At 43.6% G+C, this 27,002-nt stretch overlaps 3 protein-coding genes across 7 annotated transcripts in view; all 3 read right to left on the bottom strand.

The window, feature by feature from the left end:
- RHOT1 (ras homolog family member T1) overlaps window positions 1-9,110 on the bottom strand; it is a 28,960-nt gene extending 19,850 nt beyond the window's left edge. For 2 of the 5 annotated variants that reach the window (XM_074889488.1, XM_074889489.1), the window contains exons 1-3: window positions 7,306-7,504; window positions 3,456-3,514; window positions 1,174-1,255 (exon numbers count right to left, since the gene is read on the bottom strand). In XM_074889488.1, the coding sequence (XP_074745589.1) occupies window positions 1,174-1,255; window positions 3,456-3,514; window positions 7,306-7,342 (178 nt within the window). In that variant the 5' untranslated portion in view covers window positions 7,343-7,504. Of the gene's footprint in view, window positions 1-1,173; window positions 1,256-3,455; window positions 3,515-7,305; window positions 7,508-8,169; window positions 8,359-8,975 lie in introns of those variants that run through there. The other 3 variants (XM_074889487.1, XM_074889486.1, XM_074889485.1) reach the window with 3 other exon arrangements.
- A 75-nt stretch (window positions 9,111-9,185) lies between these two features.
- RNF135 (ring finger protein 135) lies at window positions 9,186-16,762 on the bottom strand. Its single transcript, XM_074889491.1, has 6 exons — window positions 15,022-16,762; window positions 14,110-14,196; window positions 13,365-13,556; window positions 11,978-12,137; window positions 10,593-10,694; window positions 9,186-9,740 (listed from the first exon to the last, which is right to left on the bottom strand). The coding sequence occupies exons 1-6, from the start codon at window positions 15,367-15,369 to the stop codon at window positions 9,205-9,207; spliced, it is 1,425 nt and encodes a 474-aa protein (XP_074745592.1). The 5' UTR covers window positions 15,370-16,762; the 3' UTR covers window positions 9,186-9,204.
- Window positions 16,763-16,869: 107 nt separating this feature from the next.
- Window positions 16,870-24,648, bottom strand: ADAP2 (ArfGAP with dual PH domains 2). Its single transcript, XM_074889492.1, has 10 exons — window positions 24,423-24,648; window positions 23,328-23,458; window positions 22,538-22,629; window positions 22,320-22,405; window positions 21,870-21,979; window positions 21,048-21,194; window positions 20,269-20,352; window positions 19,819-19,881; window positions 18,452-18,529; window positions 16,870-17,860 (listed from the first exon to the last, which is right to left on the bottom strand). Exons 1-10 carry the CDS (start codon window positions 24,514-24,516, stop codon window positions 17,642-17,644), a joined length of 1,104 nt encoding a protein of 367 aa, XP_074745593.1. The 5' UTR covers window positions 24,517-24,648; the 3' UTR covers window positions 16,870-17,641.
- Window positions 24,649-27,002: the final 2,354 nt, after the last annotated feature.

Raw genomic sequence — 27,002 nt, 5'->3', positions numbered from 1 at the left:
ACATTTTTGCAAAGAAAACTGAAAAACCTACAAAACTGAATTAGGGTATTTCACAATGCTTGCGAGACAGCCTTGTTATTTAAACATCTTTTCATAAAATGCACTGAAGAGTGCTTCTGCTGTAACAATAATGAAATTGATCCATTAACTTGCAAGACAGAAACAGTCTGTTGTACACAAGTTTTTTAGCAGCTATCTTAAAGAGGAATAATTATCTTTGTAGACAGGTTCTCTCTGGAATGAGTCATAGTTTGTATCCCTCTACATTTATCAGCATCCCCTTTCTGGGATAATAAGTAGCAACATTGTTCTATAATGTAAATTTTTACAACAGAATATGGCATACGTTAATTTTACTGCAGCATCAATGATTCTTTTTTTTTTTTGTGAGACCAAGCTTCTGTTAACCAAATCTATGAAACATTTAATCCAATAGAATGAAAAGCTCAAAAAAACCCCAAAAGCTCAAGTCCAACAGAAATAATACACATTATTTATTTGTTCCAAATAAGTAAACACACCAGATACTTCTTCAGCAGTGGTGGGAGAGAGAAGACAGGATGGTATCTGCTAACATGGCCTAATTCTTGGCCTCCATTATAAATGGTGGAAGGGTTTTTCTAGCTGTGCAACAGTTGCATATATGTTTACAATAACATATGAACCTTGATACTGAGCCTATTTTTCTATTCAGTAAGGTCAAGCAGATGAGAATGTATCAAAAAAGAAAAATACAAAATATGAAACTGACACAAAAGGATAAGTTGTCCAACTTAAATATTCAGAAAAACACAGAATATAAGGTATGTAAAGTCTCCTGAATCTCAGTAAATTCTTCACTGGAAGAAAGAAAAAATAGTTTTGAATTCCATGAAAGTACCCACTTCTGTCTGAACCTGTAAATATGTCTGTCACACGAAGAACACTAACTTTACTGGAATATTGCTACAATTGCCTTTCATAGAAGTACCAACAGTAGTTAATGTTAGGCTTTGAATTAGCAGGACCAGCCATCATCATCTGAATTAGTTTTATTCCAGGAGTTTCTACTTTAATCTAGTCTTTTCCTACATGTAGCTTTGGTCCCATACCTGTATGGCTGTTAAAGAGGCCACTGAGTTAGATAAACAGTCCGTACCAAATCAAACAATAATGGTACCGTGTAATCCTTACCTGAATAATCCACTATGTGGGTTGGCACTCTTTCAGGGGTGACATCAGCTGGAATGGTGATTTCTTCAGCTCGTGGTGGAACCTTGGGTTGTAAAGAAACAGCAAGAAAAAGCCTTTAAAGATAATCCAGAAAATCCAGATGGTCAAAAAAAGCCATATACTATAATACAGCTGCCAATTAGTCAGCTTTAAATAGAACAACTTACTAGTAGTTCAAGTACTTTTGGGTTTTTGGGTTTTTTGCAATGTTCTGAAAGTCACTGCTACTTTCTGCCTTTATTACTCTACTTACTGAATAAGGAACTTCCTGGATGCTTTGCAAGAAAGCAATGTGTTAAGGGATTCAAAGGATGCATCTATAGAACTCAAATCCGCTATATCCAACCACCTATACAGAACTGCTATAATAGTGAAAACTATAAACAAAACCTGAATTGCAATTTAAAGATAAATAAAAGGTCTAAAATTTGGGGAGTTACCAAGTTCAACCAATTACATCAGAGGCTACACATTCTTTAGCAGGAGAGTAACATCAGAGTTAGCATGCCATTAGTGACAAATTGAATATTATTTAACCTATGTTTAAATGTTTTAATTTTTGCACAAGATATCTTGATCCTACTCCCACTGAAATCAGTATAAGAACTACTCCTGCGAACAGTGCACGAGTTGTTAAAAAAAAAAATATTCAAGATAAGGCAAACAAGTATGACAGACAAAATACAAGTCTCGATTTTTACATAATCATAACCTGACAACTTCCCTGCTTCTGACAGAGTGCTAAACATTAAGTTCAGAAAAGCCTGCAAAGCATGATACCAATAAAAAGTATGTTCTGCAAAATACTGTAAACTAGCTATCATCGCTAGCCATTTTTTCCAAAGAACACTAATCCATATTCAGGAAGAATCAACTTAAACCTGATTTTAATGAAAACTTCCTGCACAGCTCTTTATTGCCTTTTACCTGCTGGCACTGAAATTTCATGATACTTTTGCTTTCTTTTAGTAAAAAAAAGGAAAAAAGAAAAGCCAATCACCAGAAGAATGGCTCTTCGTAAAGCTTCAGGCTCTACTTATACCTTCATCAAGAATGATTACTGATAATGCCCAGTATATTAAACACTATTTTGAAGTCTGAAATGTCTGTCACACACACCCATATAGGTCTGATCTGCACAAGCTACTTGCAGGAATTGTACATCACTCTGTCAGCAGTTTATATAGGATGCAGTATTTTTTTGAAAGTTATTTCTGCAATTTCAGGCAGATTTTGTGTCATACGTAAATGATACTTTTTCTCTGAACAAGCATTTAGAGAAATATTCTAGATTATATTGCAGGAAGAAGCTGAGAAGTGAAGAGGCCTACAATTCATTAAATACATCAACAAACAACCTGCCAAAGGAATGGGTCCCCGAGCAGTTTAAGAACAAACAGAAACTGATACCTGCAAGGTTGGGAACTAAATTCAATTATGTTAACAACCTAATCTTGAATCATGAACTGTGGTAACCTACTGATTTGCATTGAACACAGCGCAGTGTAGATTCAAAGACGAGCACATGATGTCTATTTTAAGACTTGTGATCAGAAGAAATAAACATTCATGTTTATATGTAAAAAGCTTAACTATTTGCAGCAGCTGCAGTTCTTTTCATGGTATAAAGAACTATGCGTTGCTTTTAAAGGAATGAAGTGTAGAAGTTGCTTTACTTTCATGTTGGAAGAAGGCAGAGTTTTCAGCTTTTTTTTTTTACTTCAGAAGAGTCAGTAAAACATTCTTCAAAAATAGAAGTAAAGGCAATGCCTCAGTTACAAAAAATGGCCAAGTGTAAGTTATACGATGTGACTTTTTAATTCCTCGTTCATTTTGCAATCTACTTGTTCTTTAAATACAACACTTGAAAAAAAAATTGGAGGGTCTTGCCTCTTCCAGCACCTTCCCATTTATGAGTCTCTGATGTTGAAATATGCTGCCAGTTATGACCAGTTTCAACTGCTTAAAAAACCTAACATTTCTCAGATATCAAAAAATTAGTTTAATTGACCATGTGAAAAACAAAGGAACTTAGATAAAATTTAAATTCCTAATCTTCACACAGAGATATATCTAAACTAATCTACCTCACTCTTTCAGAAGTCATCATTGCAGTTTTAGACTTTATTTTTTTTCTAAATAGGAAACATTATTTTAAAGCAGAGCCTATTAACTTAGTCTTTGAAAAAAATTATACAACAGGATAGATATAAAAACTTAGAAAACAAATAAGGATGCTCTACCTCTTCTGGAAATTCTTCACTGACAAGAGACATAATTAGCGATGTCTTCCCAACTCTGGCTGCAAAAGCATTAAAAACAGAGATTAGATAACATGGCTTTGTTACACTCAGTAGTTGCATCCCATCTTAAAATGGGAAGTATTTAAAAAACATTTTCCAACTGACCATGTTAAAGGCTTTTTATCTGTTGTTTAAACATACTAAATATGGATGACGGCAATTCTCTCATAATTCTTTTATTGTAAAACCTTAGGATCCATATCATACTTCTGCATTTCATCCAGAAGGGAATCAAATCCTGCTGTCTTACACAAAAGAACTGGCAGGTTTTAACCTTACTACAGAACACTTGAGCGAACAAACAAAAATTCAAAACAAACTAGAAATGCATTAATAAAACTTAATAAATAGAAACAAAGAAAATACAAAGGAAGAAATTTAGCAGTTAACTATTTTTATAGTATTCTTGATAAGATGACTGTGCTTCAGTCCTAAACTACCAAGCATAAGAGCTGGACAAGACGACATGGCTCTACCATGAACGGACAAAGTCTCCACGATCTAGCTTGACTACTTTGAAAGTGCAAGAATATAAACTTGATACAAATGAGCTGTCTCCCATAAAAAGTGAAAAAAAAGCAAACCACCAACCCTTCTAAAGTCACAGTTTTCTTAAGCCAAGAAGAATAATATAATCTCCACTTCAACATTCAACTCTATTTGACCAAATAAATGACCCAGTTTACCTGCAAAGTTCAGACTTCTGATATCACAGTTGGATTTCTTGGTTTTGAGCATTTTTAATGTGGCCATTTAAAATGAAGAGTTGGTAACTTTTCTCAGGGTTCCCCTCTCTCCAAAAACCTTCATCTGTCAACTTCCTGTTCCTTTGATAATCTTGAAGGACTACTACTGCTTTGTTTTTGACATTTCTTAAAAACCAAAATGTTCAGATTCAAATATTATCTAGGATTGTGTATTTCTGACAGCCCTCAGTTTCAAGCAAAAACCAGATTTCATCCTGGATGTACAGCATCTTCACTAGCATGCATGTTTTATCAACCAAGATGTTGCTCGCAATCAGTCTGAGCCTGTACCACTGTTCCTAGTGAAAACAGTATAAAACATCACCAATTGACAGAAGTTGTTTTGCTGATATCGCTGCATTTACACTTGTCTATTTAATTGTATATAACTCTGAATACGGGAAGAAGAAGAAGAAGAGATGAAATTGTACGACTGGTTTTGTGCAGAAAATGGTATTACTGAACTGATGATCTAGTCAAAGTACATTCCACTTATCCAAGTCTATTTTTGGTATAGTAACAAAGGGCCTTCTGACATCCAGAAATAAAAGCTTCTCTTCGTCATGGTAAGTTAAAGAGTAGTTATTACAAAATTATGAAAAGAAAAAAAAAGTTATCCTGGGGAGAAAGACTTTTGTTTTCCTTCGGGAGAACAGCTGTAAATTCTTCCCCAGTGGTATCAGCTGGACAGCGGTAAGATGCACATTTCTTAACAGAAATGTGGTTGTGTTTTCATCAAAGATACTCATATGAGCTAAAAACGTAATTTAGACTGCCAGGTGTCCTCCTGCACAGCCTACATCTTAAGTTTCACATTGACAGAATCAAACGAACTTTAAAAGCCCTCCTACTTCCATAGATAAGTACTTTCCTGATAGGCAAGTTATTAAATAATTACTGAAAATAGTGCAGCGTATTTTGCATCTAAGTCAGCTTTAATTTGAAAGAGTGACACAACATGTTGGCTTTGCAGATATAGAAACTCATTTCATTAATTTTATATGACTGAAAATAGAAGATTACAGACTGCCGGTTAGTAAAAATACTCAGTATTCATAAGCTTTCAATACACTTCCAAGTGTTCTAGAGTTGTTTTTTAAATGAAAATCCATAGGTTCAAGTGTAGAGATTTCATTTACTTCGCTTGAATCTAGGCCAACCATTTGCCTTTACAATTGTTTATAGTCTTAGAAATAGCAGCCTAAATAATATCGCCTGACTAGGATGAAGAAAACAGCACAGCACTTTGTGATAATTAACATCTTTTTCCTCCTATATATGTCTTTTAGGTCATGCTGCATAAAACAACATGCTCAACATATTCTGAAAATTACTGGCTATTAAAAATTTATGTTTGCACCATGGATACTAGGACTAAAACAACCTTAAATCTAAAACATGGACCACTGGGGATGAAAAAAAGCTGTGTATCAGAACAGGCTTAAAACAAAAGGTCTTCACATGATATTTCAGAGTCTGCTCTCATCTAGAAGTATTACAGGGTCTAAACTAACTTGTGGTTTCAGACTAATAGATATAAAAGACATGTATGCAATAGAGAACTAACAGTATAAGTGACAAGTTTTACCGATTTGTAAAACAAATTTCTCCCTTCTGTTCGTTACAATTCCAACAAAAATATAAAGATGCTCACAATCTCTGATGTGTGTCACATACTATATGTTGCTATATTTAAGAGGCCTGTATCTTTGAAATTTTCAGTTGAAGACATTGTGAACCTAATTGCTAAACCAAAGCACCTGTTACACCTGTACGTAAACCACTGTATAGAGCCATTCAGAACACACCATTACTAAAGAAAGTAAGATAAATTAGGTATATATTCCAAAGAGGAATTCAACTGTGTATTCAAATGCGCAAATACATTTCTAAATAAACGGAGTCTTGTAAAACTAGTCAAATACAAGCTTAATAAGTTAACTTCTTCTGCACAGTACCATCTCCCTGAAGATTCCTCTCTAAAGTCATAGAGGATCTTTCTAGGCAGTACAGACCGAGCCAACCTGCACTATAAAATAACTATATAAACTGTACTATAAATATATATGAGGGACTCAATTCTCAGAAAAGCTTTGTTAGTAGTACTACATTCTCAGTATAATTAAGTAATTTTACTAATAACACTTGGTAATTACTTTGTATTCTTTTCTTCAGAGGAACTTAAGCACACTTTACAAACTAACAAAACAGAACCTCCTTCTTGCTATTTACATCAGTAAGAAACTGTATCTTTGAAAGCCTAACCACTTATTTGAGTACTTAAGTGTGAACTTATGGACATAATTTTAGGAACATATGAAAAAACAGACCCTCTGTAACTTTGCAATGCATGTAAGTACATGCTGTTTACTCAAGGTCATATAGTAACTTAATGGCAGAAGCAGGGATCTGGACTCCCTGGCCCTGTCTTAGCCACAAATCCACAACACCCGACTGATAACCACCTGGAGCACATCTGGCCACTGATTTCCAAACTCAGTAAATAGGAAAGATTTAAGTCTAGTTTCCAAAAAAAAAAAAAAAAAAAAGGAAAAAAAGGTTTAAACAGGACGTGGCTAAACACAGGGCAAGAATTTCATCCCAGTTTCATCTCCAGGGACATCCAAGAAGCAGACCAACTCCACAAACTGACTTCCCTGCTGCGAGCTCGGTATCCAGCGAAGGGACGCGGGAAGAGGGAGCTCCCGGCCGACCGCACTCACAGGCTGCCGGGCCCGCCGGCGCGTCCCTCCCGCCGCTGTAACCAAGCCCGGCGCGGTCACGGAGCACCCAACGCCGACCTCTGCCAGGCACGCAGGGCCGGGGCTCCCCTCCTCTCGCGGGCGCCCTGGGCCGGGCTCACCGCCCCAAGGCGAAGGAACCCGGAGAGAGATGAGGGACCCCCCCGTCCCGCAGCACCAGGGCGATCTGACAGCCGGCGGCATGGCGACAGCAGCTCTCCCTCACCCCGGCGGCCCCCGCCCTGCCCCACAGCCTCAGCCCCCGCCCTGCCCCGGGGCCGACCCGGCCCCTCCCGCACTCACGTTCTCCCACCAGCAGGATCCTCACGTCCTTCTTCATGGCCCCGCTGCCTGGCCCCGGCGCGGGGCGGCTCACATCGGGCTCGCGGGGGAAGCGGAGCCGCTGAGGCCTGGAATCCCCTCACGCCGCGACCCCCCCCCGCCGCGAAGCGGGCAGCCTACGGCGGCTCGCGAGGGACAGCCCAGGTAGTGGCGGCCCGCGCGCCTGCGTGCGGCTGCGCGAGGGCTGAGGGCCGCGCGCCGCCCTGAGGCGATTTGCGCCGCCGTCCCTCAGAGCGCGGGCGGGAAATCCCGCCGGCGGCCGTGGCCCTCCGAGGGGGAGTGCTGCTCCGGGCTGCCCCGGCACGGGGACTCCGTGTTCTGCCATGACGGAGCCAGGGTTTAGATTTCATGCACTCTAATGCAGCGGTGCTGGCTGCAGTGGTGCTACAGCCCAGCGAGTGCATCCGACCCACAGGAATACATCAGAAGCGAGAGAACGTGCTGCCTCTCAAATTGTGTGGTAATTTAGATCAAACCATAACAAATTAATGCTTCTGGGCAGTACGGCGCTACTTGTATGTGGAAAATTGGAGGTGCCCAGTGAGTTCATCATGCTGTCACTTACTTTTTCCAGACAGACCAGGAAAGGAGACCTCGGTCCTAACAAGAGGCAGTGGCATTACGCTGAGAGAGAGCTACCCCCCAGTCTTGTAGAAGCTGACAGACACACTTCTGGGATCTTACAAATGTGCATTCAGTCCAAGAGCGTTCAGTGACAGCAAAGGAGAGTAACTGACAATTACCAACAGTTCCGTCAATGACTTTAAAAGCCATGGAACTCTGTTTGGCTAAATGAGCTAGTTGAATCCCACACACTTTACTCACATTAAACTTCCCATTTTGTTCATTCTGGAATGCCATCATCGTCCTGAAAAAGCTTTTGCTTCTTGGGAACTCTGTTTTGTTTGCCTGCATGAAGCGGTGGTCCTCTCAGAAATTCAGCTGTCAGTAGGTTTTGCGCGATCTCAGCTCTCGTCCCTTCACTCCATACAGGCAACAGGGACCTTCCTACAGCTAGAAATACATGACAAACAACAGCAGAAACGTTGCCTGTATGCTGGCAAGGAAACTCATAGAACCTCTTGTTTCCTCAAGCTCCCTGGCAAGAAAAGATGGTCCTTTCCATGACACAGTCCTGTTTGCTGGCTCTTTAGAAGAGCAATGAAGTGATGGCATGATTTATTAGCTGGTACAAATTTGAAAACATCTGCTTCCAAAACCATTCCCATGGTCACACCAGCACCAGGACTGACAACCCTTTGGCCTGGGCAAGACTAAAACAAGACAGAGTGCCAGTGAGATGATGTTCTTCTGGCACACCTCCCTGAAGTGTCAGGTCCTCAAATACAAAGCCTGTTTCCTGTAGTTTAGGACCTACTCTAAAGAGAAAGATTTTCATGCATGAGATCAGTAACAATCTTGCTCTCTAAGCATTCCTTACTCAATACGATCTTTCCAAAGAAAGCTCCCTTGACAGAATGTAATGGCATCATCTGTTCTTCTGTGATTTTTTGGATCAATGTAGGAAAATGAGGTCCACATGAAGGACTTATCTGCAGCCTCAGAGCTTCCTTGGAGCATGCCTTCCTAGGAATATCCTGGAACTATTTAAAGCTGCTTAGGAAACCCACCTTGCTCCCACAGGGATGGTTACCACCTTTAGCATACACTGGAGTTGCTTTAATGAAGTATGGCTAGATCAGAGCACAGCACGACGAAAAGCAGAGCAAAGTATCAGTTGCTGATTTCCAGGAAAGCCTGTGTAGTTATACACTCCTTGGTAAATTCCTGTGCTAAACACTGAAGCCTGTATAGAAACTCTGCAGTCATAGGCAAAACTGTCACATTTCTGAACAGGCTTTATTTCCAGTTTGTATGATTTATAGTCAAAGACCCATTTCTTTCTAGACTATATAGCCAAAAAGCAGGGTAAAGAGGATTTGAGCTATTGATTTCAAAAGTATGCAAAAGCATTTCTTTGTCAGTGATGGAATAAAATGACACAGTCTTCTTTTGTAGCTCCAGGAAAATGCCAACCTTCAGTGGTTTATCCTTGTGCAATAATGTTTCTTGATCCCTATGCCATGCTGACAGCTGCTTTTTGGGACCTAGCCACTCTACACACCAGGAATGCTCTGTTCTTCCTAATTTGTCCCTTTTACCAATCATTTCATGAGCAACTCCAACAGCCCATCCATCGCTGTCCTTGGTAATTACTTCCCAGTAGTGGCACCCAGTAGAGAAGCTCTGCGAACACATCACTTGGCTGATGCAGAATCTGTTGGGTGATGGTTCATAATCAGTTGGGTAGCTGGAAACCATTACTTTCCTGTTCTGGGCTGTGATTGCTAAGCGCTCATATACTCTCGTGAGATCAAAAGTCACATCATCTGCCCCTAGAAGAGAGAAAGGAAAATATTCTCACCTGCAGGCAACAAGAAGGCAGATCACCTCAGTGTTTACAAGCATCCTAAGTATCAGTGGATGTGCATCCCTACTCAAGAACAGAAATGAAAACCAATGATCATACAATAAACCTCATAATCAAAGTTCAATCCTCCAAATCCCCAAGAATCCTCAACCAAACACTAACAATTGTATCCTGAGCATACTGTAACATTTAACAGGCACAAGTGCGTAAACATCCATGACAGACTCCAGTGGGAAGGTGAAGGTACTTGGTACCCTACAGGATGGATCTTATTCCTAACCACAATCTTACAAAAAAATTATCCTTTTGCCAATAATAAATGGGATGCTTACCTTAATAAGACTTACACAGTCATCTGTTCACTGGGACATATTCTTGCATATTTTATCAGCAAAAACATTTATTTTGCATTTTAAGCTACAGCTGTGTGTTGACTGTAAAAATATTTCTGTAAAAATTATGCAGAATTCAAACAACAAATGGAGTCATTACGGCTGAACACAGTAAAGCTCAGTAAGGTGCAGTAACTGCCCATACACCAAGTCAGACTCTGCAGCCAGCACAAGCTACAACACCGTTTATATACTTCCCTGAAACATGTTTCTTATCCTTTTTATTTTGGATATGCAGTCAGGTATAGTACTGCATTAGGCTGCAGTAACTGATTAATTCATGGTAACTTTGTTGTGTTTCTATGTTCAGGTAAACAGCCAGATCTTGTGCTGATGTCTGTAAGTACAGTTTTCTTCAGCAAATCCACAGTCTCATAGTCACTTGAATATTGTTACTGAAGAGTCATGCTGGCTTGCATACTTACACTGAGAAAACTGGCTTGAAATCATTGGTTCTGGATTTTTAGCTGCAGACTGTGGAGATAATGAGCAGACATTTGTCTCCTGATATAAGTCTGGAGGTTGTGCTAAATAAAAAAAATTGAAGTGTTAAGGCACTTCTTCAAAATGTAGATAGGAAGTATTTATGCTTCTAAAGGAAAACATACATAAAATAAACGCAGCTAGTGGTTAAAGTACAAAGCAGAGTTGCTTTTTTGATTGTATAAATTATCAAAGGATGTGTAGGCAAACATTTTTATCCAAAAAATGTATGCTGCTGCCCTAAGTGTGGTGAGAATGGAGCAGTCAGAAAAGTTAGATGGGTTGGATCTTCCTATGCAGATAAGCCAGTTTCTGTCATAAAAGTGTTTACGGTGTTCTTAATTTTTTTCTGACTATTGGGTTTCCTGTGTTACCTGCATGTGCATTTCATAAGCACAATTTTTTACCCTAATTGCTGACCAAAAAGTCTGACATTCAGCCCTACACCTTTAAGGGCTGTTTCTAATTTTCTGTGACATTGTGGGGCATATTTACAAGACTGCTATGCAGAGACTTTCTGGTATAGTTACATAATACATTGGCTTCATCATGAAAGCCGTCCTTAGAAGTTCCTGCCTCACAGCTCTGCCCACTGATTGATTGTGGAACAAAGCTGTAAACTCAGTTGCTGAAATGATCAAAAATAAAAAATAAATAAAAGATAAAAATATGATTAAGTATCTGGGGTTTTTGAGAACCAGTACAGGTAGTATTGGAAAGGTTGGGAAGGGGAGGGAGGATTGCCCCTCGGTGGCAGTGGGGCTTTAGGTCAGCCTTAAATTGCTCTCAGAAACATTCAGTGGTCTTTTCACAGCAGAGATGGTGCTGGAGGAGAGCTCCATAGCAAAGGCCATACCAGATCTAAAGTTTTGCTTAGACACAGCTTTTGGTGGAAGGGAATTTTATGTCTGCTCTTAGCAAAGACTTGGCTGTTACATTACTCTGTGGTTAGAAAAAAATTACTTAAATGGATTATATTTCATTCTCCAGTACTGACCTGCATGTCAGTCAGTTCTTTTCTTTTGCGCTCCCATGAAAGAGGTACAAAGTAATCATGCTGTCTCCAAAACTGCAAGGGGTTTCATAATAATCACACACATGCACACCTCTTTCTGCTGAAGTTTTTGGTTTGTTTTCCAAAGTTACAGACCTACCAGTTTGTAAGAATGGTTCTTTCATACAAATCTTTACTGTGGGGTCAAAGTAGCGTCAAATTACAGCAGTCCAACACCCTCATGCAAGGGACTGAGTTGAGGGGGGTCACATGCAGGACCCTGCTAGATACAGGCCCTCTGAAAGAAGAGATTTCAAAATAAAGAAAACTCACCTGGTAGGAACTGCCGAGCATACTTCTCCAAAAGTAAAATCTCCAACTTTCTCTTAAGATCTTCTACAGCAGTTTTGACAACATTAAGTTTCTCATCAAGGGTAATTTTATCCACTGTTGAAGGTGAGCCTTTGTACCTATGTCTCTCAGATAAGTTACTCTAATAATGACATAAAAGAATCAAGAGGAAGATGTAAACAATAGCAGTTATTTCATCTAGAACATCAGTTTGTATTACAAAGCCAGAGTGGAAAACCAGCAGTGATCTCTCTAAAATCTTACTCTCTGTATTGAGAGCTTCCTTTGTAGGATAGTTATCTGAGAGAACTAACCTGAAATCTTACAAAAAATATGAAAGGATAGTTTATTATTAATACAAAAAAATAGTTTTCCCCAAGAAAACTAAGAATGGGATTATTTTTTCTTGTATATATTACAATTTCCTTAAGTATATACATGTATACACAATCTTTCTCTTTTTAAACTTTCTTCTTGTTCTAGAACCCAACCCAAAAGTTTTAAAATGTATTAATATGAGATCTAGCATGAAATACCCACAAAAGGGTAAGCCTCATTTGCCTAAATTTAGAAACTGTGGAAATCTACATGTGAGCTTGTTCTCTTAGTCTGCCTTTATAGTCTGTGGAAAGAAACAGGCCTTTTGAAGGCTCGATTGATCTCATTTGCAGGTAGGCGTCTCAAGTAGGACAGATGACTCATGCTCTAAAAGTGCCCGTTTCTCTTCCTTGCCTCTAGCAGGACTCTGGATCAGAATAAATACATAGTTACACGAGGTGAATCCCAATGGAGGCCCCTGTGCCATGGCCCTGGCAGTCCACTTCTGCCTCCTGGCACCATCACACCCAGTAAGCCCCGCTCCAAACTCCTGCTAGCTAATTTGCATCATTGGAATTGTTTTCAACATCAAAATGGGCTCTGCAGAATTCAAAGTGCTTTAACTGCCTCTTTTAAGAGCCCTTGACATATTTTCCACAAGAAAGTTGTTAGAAAGTACTTAATAACTTTGTGAGTTCTTTAACTTGCATACATATGTGTATATGCATACTCTCGGAAATAAAAAGATAATGATCTTATCTTAACCTTAGATTTGACTCAAGACTGAATTTAAGCAATGCAGCCCCCACTTTACTCCAGCTCACCAATGTCCTTGGAACAAATCTAGTTCTGAATTGCATCCCCAGCCTATGACTTTTTGAATACTTTTTCTCTCTGAATTTATCACTCCAAACTTTCCCTGGTAACAGCAATATCTGTGGACTGGTATCTAGTGAGAATAGTGTAGTGGGGACCTGAAAGTGTTCAGCTATCCAAGACATTTAGTTTAAGAGTTTCTACTTATATTCTGCCACTTAATTTCATCACTTACCGTTTGGGTTTTGATGTCTGTGAGCTTGTTCATTTCCACACAGAGCTGGTGAATAGTCTCTTCAATTTTCTGTTGAGCTGCTTTTTGCTCTTGTTCAATGAACCTCAGTGTGTTTCTCTCCTGTCTTTCAACATATTCCTTCATGCAACAGAAATCTTTAGTAATCTGGCTTTTGATCTGAGATGTATATTCCTGAAAGGCAGAAAACATGGAGTTCTTTGTGTTGTTAGAAAAGATGCGTGGAATATGAGAATCTACTGCCCCACCTAACGTGCTCTTTGACTGACCCCCGCAGAACAGAAACAGCTACCTTTATTCAAAGGAATAAAATACATTTGACACTATCTTACATTACCTGCAATGAGATTTTTGGGGATGTTAAGGATCTTGACTATTTTATGGCCAGCAGTCTTTGTTTGACAATTTAGAAGGATCAATATTCCCTCTTTATGATTTGCATTTTGCATCTAAGAGTACCAGAAACATTCAGGCTACTCCTGGGATAGGCAGAAAAAGGCAACAACACAGAACTCCGGTGGCCTTTGTGCCAGCTAAGACAGGAGTTCATACAGCTGGTACCATAGTTCATTCTCATCAATAAAACCAGAGTTGTGACAGCAAAAGAAGGAAACAAAAAGGCAGATTCCTGCTCTGGGCTGGAAGGCTACACTGGAGACGAGCATGTCTCCATGTGGCAGTGGGAACATAAGCTAACTGCAGGTCATGACTGTACAGTGTGTAATACCTTTGTTTTACTGAGATCTGTCCTCAAGAGGTGGATGGTCTCTGCAGTCATTTCTAGTTGCTTGGAGATGTCCCATATCTCTTCCTCCTTTAAAGTGACATTGGACCATTTATCTATATAATCCTCAAAGAAAGTGTGACTAGGTTAAGCAGCAGGATAATAAAAATCCCTACATCATTGACACTAGTTAAGCACTGGGCTGGTTGAGGAGGGGTCTGAAAGACAATTCTGAGTGGGAATAACAGTGAAGTCAACATGCAATGCTCATCAATTACATGTTCAAATATAATTGTGAGCTTCACCTCTGCTCGACTGCAGGGGCTGAAGATGACTTTTTAGATACGTATGTGCTAAAATAATGAAGGTCAACGGATTTTTCTCATCTCCTCCAAATTGGGTTTTTTTTTTTAAGCAGAGCTCTAGGTAATAACCAGTCCCATTTTGTGCCATTCAGCTGGGTGGAGCTGTAGCACTGTAAAATAACGTTATGTGGCCTTTCAGGAGTCTTCAATGCTATGTTGGTGCAATAAATAACACCCAGCACAAAGAACAGTTACTACTATCATACATCAGCTGAATACATAGAGCTATCAGTTCTAATGCAGCCATGCAGTCCTCAACGTACCGGACACCACCAGTGAACCCCAGACACTGCTTTAGCTAAACCCATCTGCTCAGCACACACGACATTGTTGGGACAACGCTCATATTGGCATGGGAAATGCCCGGGGGGGGGGGAGGAAGAGAAAAGAAAGATAAAGTTCACTTAGTCCTAGCCACGTCCCCATGTTCGTGACCCTGGTGAAGTATTTAGAATCGTGGCCACAGCTGGCCCGGGGGGTGCCGGGGGAGAAGCCCCGGGCTGTGCCTGGGGGTGCCGGGGGAGGAGCCCCGGGCTGCCTCCGGCCGTACCTTCTCCCCAGGTCGCCGCCCCGCCGAGCTCCGGTCGCTGCAGGCCACATCTCCGGAGGGTCCCGGTTCATCCCGCGTTTCCAACTCTTCTCCCTGTACCTCCTGCAGGACGAGGTTCACCAGAGCGGCCAGCTCCCGGTTGGGCCGCAGGTCCTTCAGCTCGAAGCCCTCCCGGCAGAGCGGGCAGCCGGCGCGCTGCCTCCCCTTGCAGTACCTGACGATGCAGGCCCGGCAGAAGCTGTGGCCGCAGCCCGTGAGCCGCACGGGCTCCGTGAAGTGCTGCAAGCAGCAGGCACAGCTCAGCTCCACGGCGCTCAGAAGCCGCTCGAGGTCCACGGCAGCGGCCATGGCCCGGCCCGGGGCGGAGCGCAGCGGCCGCCCGAGTTTCGTTTCCCCCTGGGCGCCTCCTCCCGCCAGGCTCCTGCGTGTGCCGGAGAGCCGAGGGAGCGCGGCTGGCGGCTCTGCCCTGGTCCTTGCTCAGCTGGAGACCCCTGCGATGGACCGGGTTGTGCCCCACCGCCTAGCAGAGCTCCCCACGCCAGCCAGAAAGCCCAGTACCGGCCCAGCTCTTCTGGTGGCTTGGTCGGAGGGTTTGGGTTGACTGTAGAAGTGAACTGTGACGCAAAGCTGTCCATGACCTGGCCTTGACTTTTATTGACTCTCCAGAAAAGTTGCTGTTATCTGCACGATTTCATTTTCACAGAAAATTTCCCGGTTTTGTAACAAGTCGTATCAGAGTTGCTGACATGGCTGGTCTAGTGACCCATCCGGAAGAGCAAATGGCACAGCCCAGCACGGCTTGCACAGCCCCATCGTGTGAAGTTCAGGCTACTGGATGGACTGAACTCTTCTGAGGTCATCCCAGGAGACTCAGTTCATCTCAAAATAACAATTAACATATGTCGACCCAAATGAAGACTGACATTGTTCCTCATACAGGTCAGAAGGTGCTTTGCTATTGATTTCAAGACCTGCAGAATTAGGTTGTTGAAAAGATTTGCTGAACCAGCATGTGAGCTAGAATGAAGCAGGTTTCATGGGGAGAGAGAGTGGGAACACAGGGAAGCTCATGGGAGCATATCAGCAAGCAAAACTTCTGCATTGCTCGGAGTTGGATGGAGATGAGCTGTCTGAGACAGGCAGAATGATGGTCCAACTCAAACAATTCTGCACTATTGGGGGGGTGGGGAAGAGTTAATCTCGCTAAACCCTGCAAGCATTGGCACTTCCCCATTTCTGCAGAAGAGAACTATTCCGGGTATCACAGACTGGCTGGCAATTGTCAGCAAAAGGTGGAAGCCTCACCAGAAACTTAGTCTGCAAGACTTCCTCTTGATTTGCAAACTAAGACTATCCAAAAAGAAGAATTAAGTATCTGAATGACTGGCTGCTTGGCAGAACCAAATCTCAGACTTGGTCTTGAGGCAAGAAAACACTCAGTGCACTGCATCAGCCAATGCAAATCTTCATCAACTCCTGCACAGAATGGATGTAAGTGGTACCTGATCAGGGGGCACTCACCCTCCACTTCCAGTGCTGGTCCTCATTCATTGAGTGTCTTCAAGCAAGTCACTGAAGATAATATTTTTAAAACTAGGTTCTGCCTTTCAATGCTCAGACTAATCAAGCTCATTAAGCATCAGCTGTTTTTTAGGAGGTGAGACAGATCAGTATGTGTTCATCCTGTACTCATGATGGGTTTACCGGGGCACTACATGGGGTTGCTTTGAAAAAAATTGGTCTTCACATGTTGAATTTGCCACTCATAAAAAAGTCAAACAGCAGAGACTGTTGAAAGCACGGAGCTAGGAGTATCTGTCATGAGAGTGATTCCATTACAGTATGCTCCATGATTCAAACTTGATTTTTATTTTTTACTGTGCCAGAGATGTAACACTGTAAAAGCCATTAAACCCACCCTGTTGAAAACAGCCATGTCCTTATCTGGACAGGAGCTGCAGCCAGGTAGAATGTAGCTGCCTGACTTCTTCCTCCTCGAGAAGGACATCCTGTGACTCCAGCATGAATTGGTACCTTAGATCCAACAGGACACCCTGCATCTTCCTGAGGGGAGACGGTATCTTTGCCTCTCAGTCACTGTCCCTGTGCGCTCATGTAACAGATGACCCCATACCACTGGCTGGATTGCCAGGTACATCCTTCAGGATGTAGAGGAGTCCTTCTGATGGCAGACCAAGGCAAGAAAAGGAGGAGCTGGTATAACAGCACCTGCAGGAGTCCTCAAGGAAATGCATGCCACCCCTTCTGGGGTCAGACTCTCCATCAACTTTGTTTTGTTTTTTTCCAGGAGACAACACTGGATGATTCACCCCCATGGCAGACTAGGAAGGCCTCCTCTGCTCAAAAGCAGAGATGGGTAGGAAGGGAGAAGGCACTTCAAACAAAGTTCTGCAGGGTCACAGATAGTTTCTGAGTATTTGCACTCCCTCTTACTCATTTCTCTGTTGCCACCCTTCCTGTGCCTGGGGCTGTTGAAGGAAGAAGCCCTTTGTATTGGAGTCCCTGCAGGGCCTTGAGCACCATCCTTGCCAGCAGGAAGAGTCCACAGAGCAATGCTGAACGGAGCCCAAGTGTAGTTCACCAGAACTCAGTGCTAGTCTTAACCAGTCAAAGGCTGGGCAATGACTCCATTTAAGGCATCTATCCACTCCCTCTGCTCCCTGTCATTCTCACATATAAACACAAACTCTCTCATTGGTGTGACCACAGTGATGGCTGGCTTCCTCTTCTTCACCCGAACTCCCTGGGGCAAGCCAGCTCGTACTTCATATCCCTCATCCATCCTTCCAATAAAAACCTGGCCCTGTGCAAATGCATCCTAGAAAGGAGGAGGCAGAAGACACCCATTAGCCAGTGGACAGCACAGCTCCAGCAGTCACTGTTCTATCCTTTGACATGGAACAGGAACTGGGGATGTGTGAAGGGGACGCTGATTTGGTGACAGGCAGCAGGAAACACACCTGAGTTTTTTTACACTCACAGGTGTTCTCGGAAGAAGGAGATGGGGACCCACCGTTACAGAGCTGGTTGTTGGGTGTTTAGGAGCAAGGAAGGATATTCTCATGGCCAGAGCAGTGCTAGGAAGCAGGATATTGGGGCTGTCATGCCTCTGTTATTGGTATATTGCTCATCTTGCCTAGGGTTACAGGCACAATGGCAATAGGGCTGGGAGAGAGTGGGCATAAATGCTACAGGCATTAGACTTAGATCTTCCTCACAGCCCCTGAAAGGGCCAGAGTTCCCACACAGCTCAGCTTCAAAGAGATCCCTTCACAAGGGAGGTGAGCTCCTGAGGCGGAGCCTGCTTCAGTCTTGCACAGCCACTGGAAGAGCTGGATGAGAACAGACCCTTCCTCCCCACCCAACTTCATGAAGGTACTTGTGGAATAGCGGAGAACACTCCTCTTACCAGTGGATTTTTCAAGTACATCAGGTTCCTGTCTTGAGAATCCAGGCAGAACCAGCGCACCTTGAAGGCCTCCTTCTGCTGCAAGGAGATGGTAGAAGTTCTTTAAAGACCAAGTCCCAGAGGGGGAGTTTGGCCTATTCAAGGCAGATCCCTGGAGTGCTTAAATGACTCGGAGCTTGAGTTCAGTTTCGTTCATCCCCATAACTGGTAACAGGTGAGTCACTGCTGTGTGCAGCCCCCAGCTGCCTTCTCCCTGGGTCCACACTAGGGATTTGCATTCAATGACAATCCTTTGGGTAAGGCAGGGAAGTTTGGTTCTACCAGTGGTCAGATTATCAAGATTAAGAAAGTTGCAGCAAATGGATTAATTGAAAGCACTGCAGTGATCCCTGGGCCAGTGGCGATAATGAGGAGAATGTGCCATCAATTTCAACATTTTGGTTTGGGGGGTTGTCCCTAGCATTGTGGGATGCACAATGGTAGGTTTTTTTCAAAGTGCTAATTCCATCACGTACACTCATCTGACCATTCCCTGAGCTATTCACTGCTCTGTGCTGAACTTAATTGTCCTCTTCTAGGGCTCACTTCAGTTTGAGCAGAATTTAGGCCTTGGGAGAAAAACACACAATCTTTCATGCTTGTAGGTGTGAGTAAGCCCTGTGCAAGTACCTGCAGGAAGATGCACTGGGACACTAGCACTGAGCTGGGCCAAAACCCCAGCATATCCAATATCAGCATTATACCACTGAACTTTTTAATGGAACTTTGGCTCATGGTTCACTCAGAGGAGAGCAAGGCAAGAAGCGGCAATGTTCAAACAAGACCTCAGATCTTTATCTCCTCCTTCAGCAGTACCTGAGATCTCCCTCTCCTGTTCCAAGGAGCAGTGGCCTAAACACTTTCCCACAAAAAAACCAAACCAAACCATAGGCTTCACTGTGGAGAATTTGCTCAATCATACTTTTGCTGCTATAAGCAGATATGACTTATGTGCTACTGACTTTTAAGAGAAACAGGGAAGTAGGGGAGTCAGCATGTGATATTCTGTTCTAGCAGGAGCTGCAGTTCTAGAGCTGCAGTTAGCAGATACAGCAATCCATTTAGTGTTGCATAACGGGACTTTGCACATCCACTGCCAGCTAATCCATCTTGCTTACTCTTCAAGGAGGGTTCTTCTTTCCAGTCTTACTTTCAACACAAAATAAAACATGATCCCAAAGAACACAAAAGGCTTGAATATAATGTTTTTTATCGACCCGGGAAGCATATAGTCACTCAACCAATCGTTTACTAGTAAACATCATAGAACTATCACATATTCTCCATCTGGAATAACCCTATTTGTATATTGCCAAGTATGCACTTACTTTTGGTCCTGTCTTCTCCATATATCCTTCTTTGATGTAATTTCTTGTGATCCTGGGTATGAGCTAGGAGAACACAAACACACACACAAAAAAGTCTGTCTCATTCAAGCTTGCTTTTCTGTTCTGTTTCTGTCAAAGCTAATCCCCATCAATTTTGGCTTTTGGGGTCTGGGTTTTTTTGGCTGCTCAGTAAAGGGAAGTCTGAAATAAGAAGGAACATAAGATTTTTGAAAGATTACACTTTATAAGGACTATACGGAGACTTTTAGGCCTAAAATGTTGACTATTTTTTTTTCATGTTATGCAGCGCAGCCTTTCCTTCTACCTATTCTGTCCATTCCCAAGACCCATATGCTGCTGTTTGAGCACCTGACTCTGGCAGAAGTAGTGAGAAAATGTTTTCCCATGCTATGTTTGCACAGACTGCTTCAAGCCCTGCTCAGTTCTCACCTCAGGCTCAGGGACAGTTGGGAAGGTTGTTCTGAGATAATAGTAACGTGCTGCCCGAATGGCATTGAACCAGTCAACAATCTCCTAGGGAAAACAGCAAATACAAACATAAAGACAAGAATAACAAGAAGTAAGAGTGCTGCCTCTCCAAAATGCCTTTCTCCTTCCTTGGGACCTCTTTGCAAAGATGTACTTTCTCCCCAAGGGGCAGAGAGTCAGTGACTTGTCCCAGACACCTGAAAAACACTGAGCCTCCAAAATAATTTAAAAATGCCCCATGGGCAGTCACCCAAGTCTGTGTACACAGGATTTTTCAGTTGATTCATTTATGGATTGTTTAAAAACCTTTGTACCTGGAAAGACATGAGAACTATGGCAAGGGAAGAATCAGAAATCTAACAAAACCCATAGACATACTTCTTAAAATTATCATTCTTTGCTTGGAAATAATGCAGAACAATATTTTCTATGCATGTCAAGAAGGCTTCAAATAATATAACCATAGAATTGTATAAAACCATGAGACTGTTACCTTGCAGAGATTTACATACATGCCCCACTGAAGCCTTAAGACTATTCAGGGTGTGAAGTTGAATATATGCCCCAACAGAACAGGAGAAAGATGTTACAGTTATTAGTGTCAAATTCTGCAACTTTCTACATTCTACAAGTCACAGTGACTTCAAATCAAACCAGATCCTGCAGAAACAGGCTATTTTCCAAAATATAGATCCAACATCTAAGCATCTTGCTTATTCCAAAATCTCCGTGGTATTCACCTTTCCACTTTCGTGATAGACAAAAAGGTTCCTTGTTTGACCATCTGTCTTGTATGTGATCTGCAGCCCGTGAGCATGTTGGATTTTCTCTGTCTGGAACATTGCATTCAAATTCTCAATGCTGATAATGGCTTTTGGACCTCTGGACTGTGAAATGAAAAGCATCACTGTATTAAAGTGCTCTCAGGAAGGTAATGAAAGACAGATTAGCCGTATGAGAACTAGATCCCTACTGAAGAAAAAGCAGACATCCTAAAATATCTGAATATGGGATATACCTGAAATATAAAGCCTTAATTACATGCTACATAAAATCACTTACAAAGAGTGACTCCCTTTCCTAGACAAATGCTGAGTTGCTATTTGAGAGGGATGTGTCTGAATTGCAAGGGATGGGTTCTACCTCCAGCCTCATAGTTGGAGAACAATTAGCCACACTTGCCCACAGAAGGGCGATGTGTTGAGGATGACACTGCAGTGGCTGATGAGAGAATATTTTGGTAATACAACAGCTAACAGCTGCCAACAGATCTCTTCTTCATTTTGCTATTCAACTGCCAGTATCCATTTCCTTTGTTCACTAAGCAAAAGGAGGCTGCAGGGTTAAGATAAGGGATGAGGAAAAGGGCTAAATCCAAAAGAGCAATTGCCTAAGATACCACATATGTTGATGGAGAAACATCTGGGCTCCTCCAAACACAGGGTGTCCTGGCTGCAAAACTAGAGACAAAGCTATTTATGCTGGGTTTTGCTGGTGAAGAACAGGGTCTGAGGACGGATGTTGACCAGCTACCTATGGCCAACTCTGGCTGAGGAACTCACTTCTTTGGTGTAGTATTTCATCACCCCTTCCCTTGCTGATAGGAGAAATCGCCTCTTCTGGAACTGTCTGCTTTCCCGCCCACGCTTCCAGAGGAATCCTTCATGGCTACCTGCAGATTGGGCCAAGATAAATGTCAGAAAAGGGCAGCACAATAGCAGGACTGATTATCTAAACAGTGATGTGGCACAGAGTTTCAAGTCTCTTCTCCATCTGAGAATTTTCACCTCATACGAAAAAAATCAGTGGAGAACTAGAGAACTGTAAGATCTGAATACACCCTCGCACTTGTCTAAGTGCCTTTTCTTAGGAGCTTCTTCTCAAAGCAAGGCCTGCACATCCAACAGTTCAAATAGGACAAGCCAACCTGGAAGACCTTCAAAGTTGCAAACAGAACACTGTGCTGTTGGCCTTAAGACTAACACTTTTTCCCTGACAATCCTAACTTTTACCTGCAGAACAAGGATCTTGGCAGACTCGGGTGGCAACAAATTCCTCACGCTCATATTTAGCTCTAATCCATTGCTCTCTTAAAACCCTGAAAGAGGAAAACATGGATAAAGCTGATCTGCCTCTACTCTATTTTCACCAACCAACCAGAGACCTGTAGAGGGAAGCAGTAGTTCAATAGCTGTAAAGGTCTGTAGCAGTGAATACACCATCAACTTACAAACAATCACAGGACTGGGGGATGTAATAGTAGGGAGGGACTTTCGCCTGATATTTAGCTTTGGCACAGAGATTCCCGTGCTGCTTCATAAACTGAAATACAAAAGAAGTTACAGTTAGTGTGCAACTACAAAATCAATACCATGCCATGAACATAAAATGAAACTTGTATCAAAGGGAGCACTGCAAATTTTTGCTCAGTCTTGCCATAACTCTCAGGGTGTCTCTACATACATTTATACATTCCCTTTGGCACTATGGTTTGCACTTTTTAGGTGGCTGAGCCTTTTTCAGTATTTACAGTTCTGAACCAGATGGGAAGGAACACAAGATTGTGGTTGTTGATTAAAAGAACAAAAGAAAATTAAGAGAAAATCTATTTACGATCTCCCCATACCTTCATCTCCTCCCAGACGTTAACTGTGATTATATTATTAACACAATTCAATTGAGAGATGAGAGGCTGAACCAATATTTAAGAAGGATATCTTGATTACTGAATAGAACATACTGTCTGGAAATATCTGTGGGCTTCTAAACCACAATGAGGAGTTACTGTGTGCTATAAAAAAAAAAAAATACACTGCAGGCTGTTAGAAACATGATCGCCTATCAATGTAATTTGATTGAGTAGATCATTAAAAAAACCCCTAAAGTTACCCATGGAGTTAACTTGGTTCTGCGTGGCTTTGTTCCTCTGTCCATGGTGGATGACATCAGAATTATGAGGCAGAGGAGGCTATGATGAAACGTGGAGGAAAGTAAATGAATTACTACTTTTTCCTCTGTACCTCTATAAGATCGTTCTCCCAGAAGTCAAGGCGAAGGGATTTGACCCTGCTGATTTGAGGAAGATTGCGATGGATTCCAGAGCAATTCAAACAAATGAATATTCCAAGTTTGTAAGAAGCCCACTCTGGATCTAGATACAAACACAAAGAACGAATGAATACATGGGAGAAGGCACAGCCACTGGCAAGGGCAAAAAAGCACATCTGATGCACAGCCCAGGCTTCACACAGAATACCTCAAATCCCACCCCATCGTGTATGGCTGTCACTTCACTGTGCTCAGGGGAACAGCACCTGCTTTCCCCAATGAAGAATGTGGCCCCTGCTCCTGCCTGCTGCTGCATCCCCTGCAGCGGCCTTGACAGGTCGATGCTCAGAGGCCTTCCGAGGGCTCTGGCAAGGCCATTTCCTTGGACTGACACTTTCACCATGTCGCCCTCCGCTCCTCCCTTATCACAGCCAACAGAAGCTACTTCTTGTCTTCTTCCAGCTGCTGTTGGCTACCGATTGACCGCTGGCTTGGGTGAGGGCGCCTCCCACCTCCAACGAGCGCAGGCTGCCAGCCCACCGTGGCCTTTCCCGCAGGCTCTTTGCTGCCTTTCCCCGGTGCAGAGACATTCCCGCCACTCTCCTCCTCCGGCCTTCTGCACTGTCTACAAATAACTCTGGGGAAGCTGCTGGTGTGCTGAGGCCACTTCCTGTCCCACGCTGTCCTCTCCGCATCCCCCGGGGCTCCCACCACCGCTCCTGGCCCGGCCCGGCGGGGATCAGCCCTGTCCCGCCCGCCCGGCAGCCCCGCAGGGCTCACCCGAACGGCCGCCCCCGAGAGCGGGCCCGCCGACCACCGCCTCCCGCCTCCCGCCTCCCGCCTCGGTGGTACCTGAGGTGGAAGGTGTCGACGGGCCCCGCATTCGGGAACGGCGGGAGCGGAGGCGGCCACGCCGGGAGGCTGACCGGGGATGGGCAGACACCCGGCCGGCAGCACGGCCCGGGGGGCCCGGCCGGCCGCTCCCTCACCCCCACATTCCTGTCAGAAACGCGCCGGGCGGGCCCGGGGGGCGGCGAGGGGTGCGGGGCCGGGCGGAGCCCCCTTACCTGGCTCCCCGCAGTCGGCGCAGCGGCCGTTCCCGGTGCCGGCGGCCCTTTGCAGCTCCAGCAGCAGCGTCTTGTTGCGGTCGCGGTCCATCATCGCCGTTCGGTGCTCGGGAGCGCGGCGGGACGCTCAGCCCCGGCAGGAAAATGAGGAACTGGAGCGCGGCCCCGGCGTCGCGGGGCGCCCCGTCCCCTCCCGCGCCCCCGGGCGGGCGCTGCTGGGCCGCCCCTCAGGCCGCCTCCTGCCGGCGGCTCCCCCGGGGCGGCGCCGGACGGGGCCTGCCGGGGAGAGCCCGCCCGGGGACAGCCCGCCCGGTGACAGCCCGCCCGGCCCCGGCCCCGGCCCGGCGAGTGGGGCGGGTCGGTAGCGGCCGCGCACCGCAGCAGCCCCGTCCCGCCGCTCCTCACAGCCAGAGAAGCCGCAGCCCTGAGCGGAGCCGGGCCAGGCCCCCCCCCGCGGGCCAGAGTTTCTGCTCTGAACACTCATCCGGAGGGTCCCGTTTCTGGGAGGAGGGCTCATCCGCACACCGGCAGCTTTGCCTCAACTCCACCTCAGGTTTGGCTCTAAAAAAGTAGTTGTAAAAAGCCTGCTGCGGAACAGAACGGCATCCGTTCAGCGGCGTTGGGGCCCCAGGCAGCAGGAGAGTCGCGCTCCCCACAGCAGAGGGGCTCAGCACCGCCTCCGAGAAGCTGCGAGAAAAAAATCCTCTAACTCAATGCAGGGAAAACGGAGCATTTCAGGATTTGCAAATCCTAATGAAAATGGCCCTCTTTCAAGATAAAGCCAGTGTCAGAAAGTCTGTGACTTGACGTTCAGTTTCTCTAAGAAAAGACAAAAGAGAAAAATTTAAGATGCGAGAAAGGTTTTCAAGGTTAATTAAATCAGAAATAGATTAAGAGCTAGTACAATATTTTTCATTTTACTAGTTTCAGGTTAAACTTAATTTACATAGTTAACTTGCATTACTATAGTGCGCTATAACACGCGATTCTTCAGTGAAGTTTATGTATAATCTTGTAAAAATACTTGTTATTTTGCAGATGCCGAAATACTATGCTAAAGACGTATTATCAGTTGAAAGTACTGACACATTTTTTCCATCTTTTATTTATTTTTAAATATTGTGAAGTCGTGAAATAAACGGCATCAGAATATCTGAAAAGTTGTCAGCTACCTACATAAAATCTCTCTTTTCAGCCCTCTAAGGACTGTTGTATACTAGAACGTAAATACGCATTTAATTTTCCCCAGAGATAATTTTTGTGCAAGCCATACATTGAAGCTCTTTTGCTAGCTTAATTTTTAAGTCCTGTAAAATAAAAAAGAGAATCTGTATGACATTTGCAAAATGGTTATTTATATTCAAGACAACATATAATCGCACCACCAAAACCCCTGACATTGGTCAGTAGCCCCAGGATTTTTCTTAGTGTCATGCTTTGATGAGGTTCAGTGTCTTGCTGCAACCTGCAAGGGTCACATCCCTCCCAGCTGCCAGGATACACCTTGCCCTGTTTCAGGGCTTTTACAAAGACTGAGGTAGTCTTGCTTGTAGAGGGATCCTTCCATCCTCCTCCTGCTACTCTGCAGTAGTATTAATACAACATATGCTTGCAAGAACATGCATAAGGCTTAACTGCTTTTTTCTGTATTACTCATGGGATTGTAGAATAATGTCGCCTTCATTTACATTCTAGGAAGCAATACTGAAATGACAGGAAAAAGCTTGAAACTTGACTGATATTTCAATGAGAACATGTTTGCTGAGGTTTTGGGTTTAAATTACCCAGTAACAACCACTGCTTCAATAGGGTGTACTCATAGTGAAACTGCAGGGGGTTTTTTACTTCTGGTCTCACTGAATTCTTTTGTTTAGGTAGATCGCAGGCATGGGTTTTGTCTTTTTCCTTTCCAGGTATCTTCAGTCATTCCCAAGATGCCTGAAGCTGATTTTTACATTTTAGGAGAAAAGGTGTTTTCTGCTCCGAAGAGAAGCTTCTTACATTACACTCACGTGCTGTGGAAGCAAGGTTGTGTGCCCTGCTACATGAGACACACAAGCTAGCTAGATGGGCAGTATAAAGGACTAAGCAGGGCCCAAACTGTTGCAGGAAAACATTTTGAACCAAAAGGACGTGACTTCCACAGTACTGGAATGGATCTTGTGAAACATTTCCTTTTAAGCCAAGTTAATCAAAACCAGCCCCAGATCTCTTTCCCTCAAGACCAGCCCATCCCTCTCAGAAACTTGCTTTCTTCTAGCATACAAACTTAAGAAGTGAAATACTTGAATTCTGTATGAGGAAAGGCTGAGAGAATTGGGTTTGTCCAGCCTCGAGAAAAGAAGGCTTAGGGGAGACCTTATCACCACGTTCAGTATTTAAAGGGTGGCTCAAAGAAGATGGAGACTCCCTTTTCACAAGGAGTCACACAGAAAAGATGAGGGGTGATGGGTACAAGTTACTCCTGGGGAGACTGGACACAGGAGGAGAATTTTTCATGAGAACAATCAGCCACTGGAATAATCTCCGCAGGGAAGTAGCGGATTCCCCAAGATTGGGCACTTTTAAGATTCGGCTGGA

The sequence above is a fragment of the Strix uralensis genome, chromosome 19 (assembly GCF_047716275.1).
Source record: "Strix uralensis isolate ZFMK-TIS-50842 chromosome 19, bStrUra1, whole genome shotgun sequence".
NCBI classification, from domain to species: domain Eukaryota; kingdom Metazoa; phylum Chordata; class Aves; order Strigiformes; family Strigidae; genus Strix; species Strix uralensis.
Note: the sequence above shows the minus strand (reverse complement) of the source record. Positions and strands in the feature narration are given on the sequence as shown.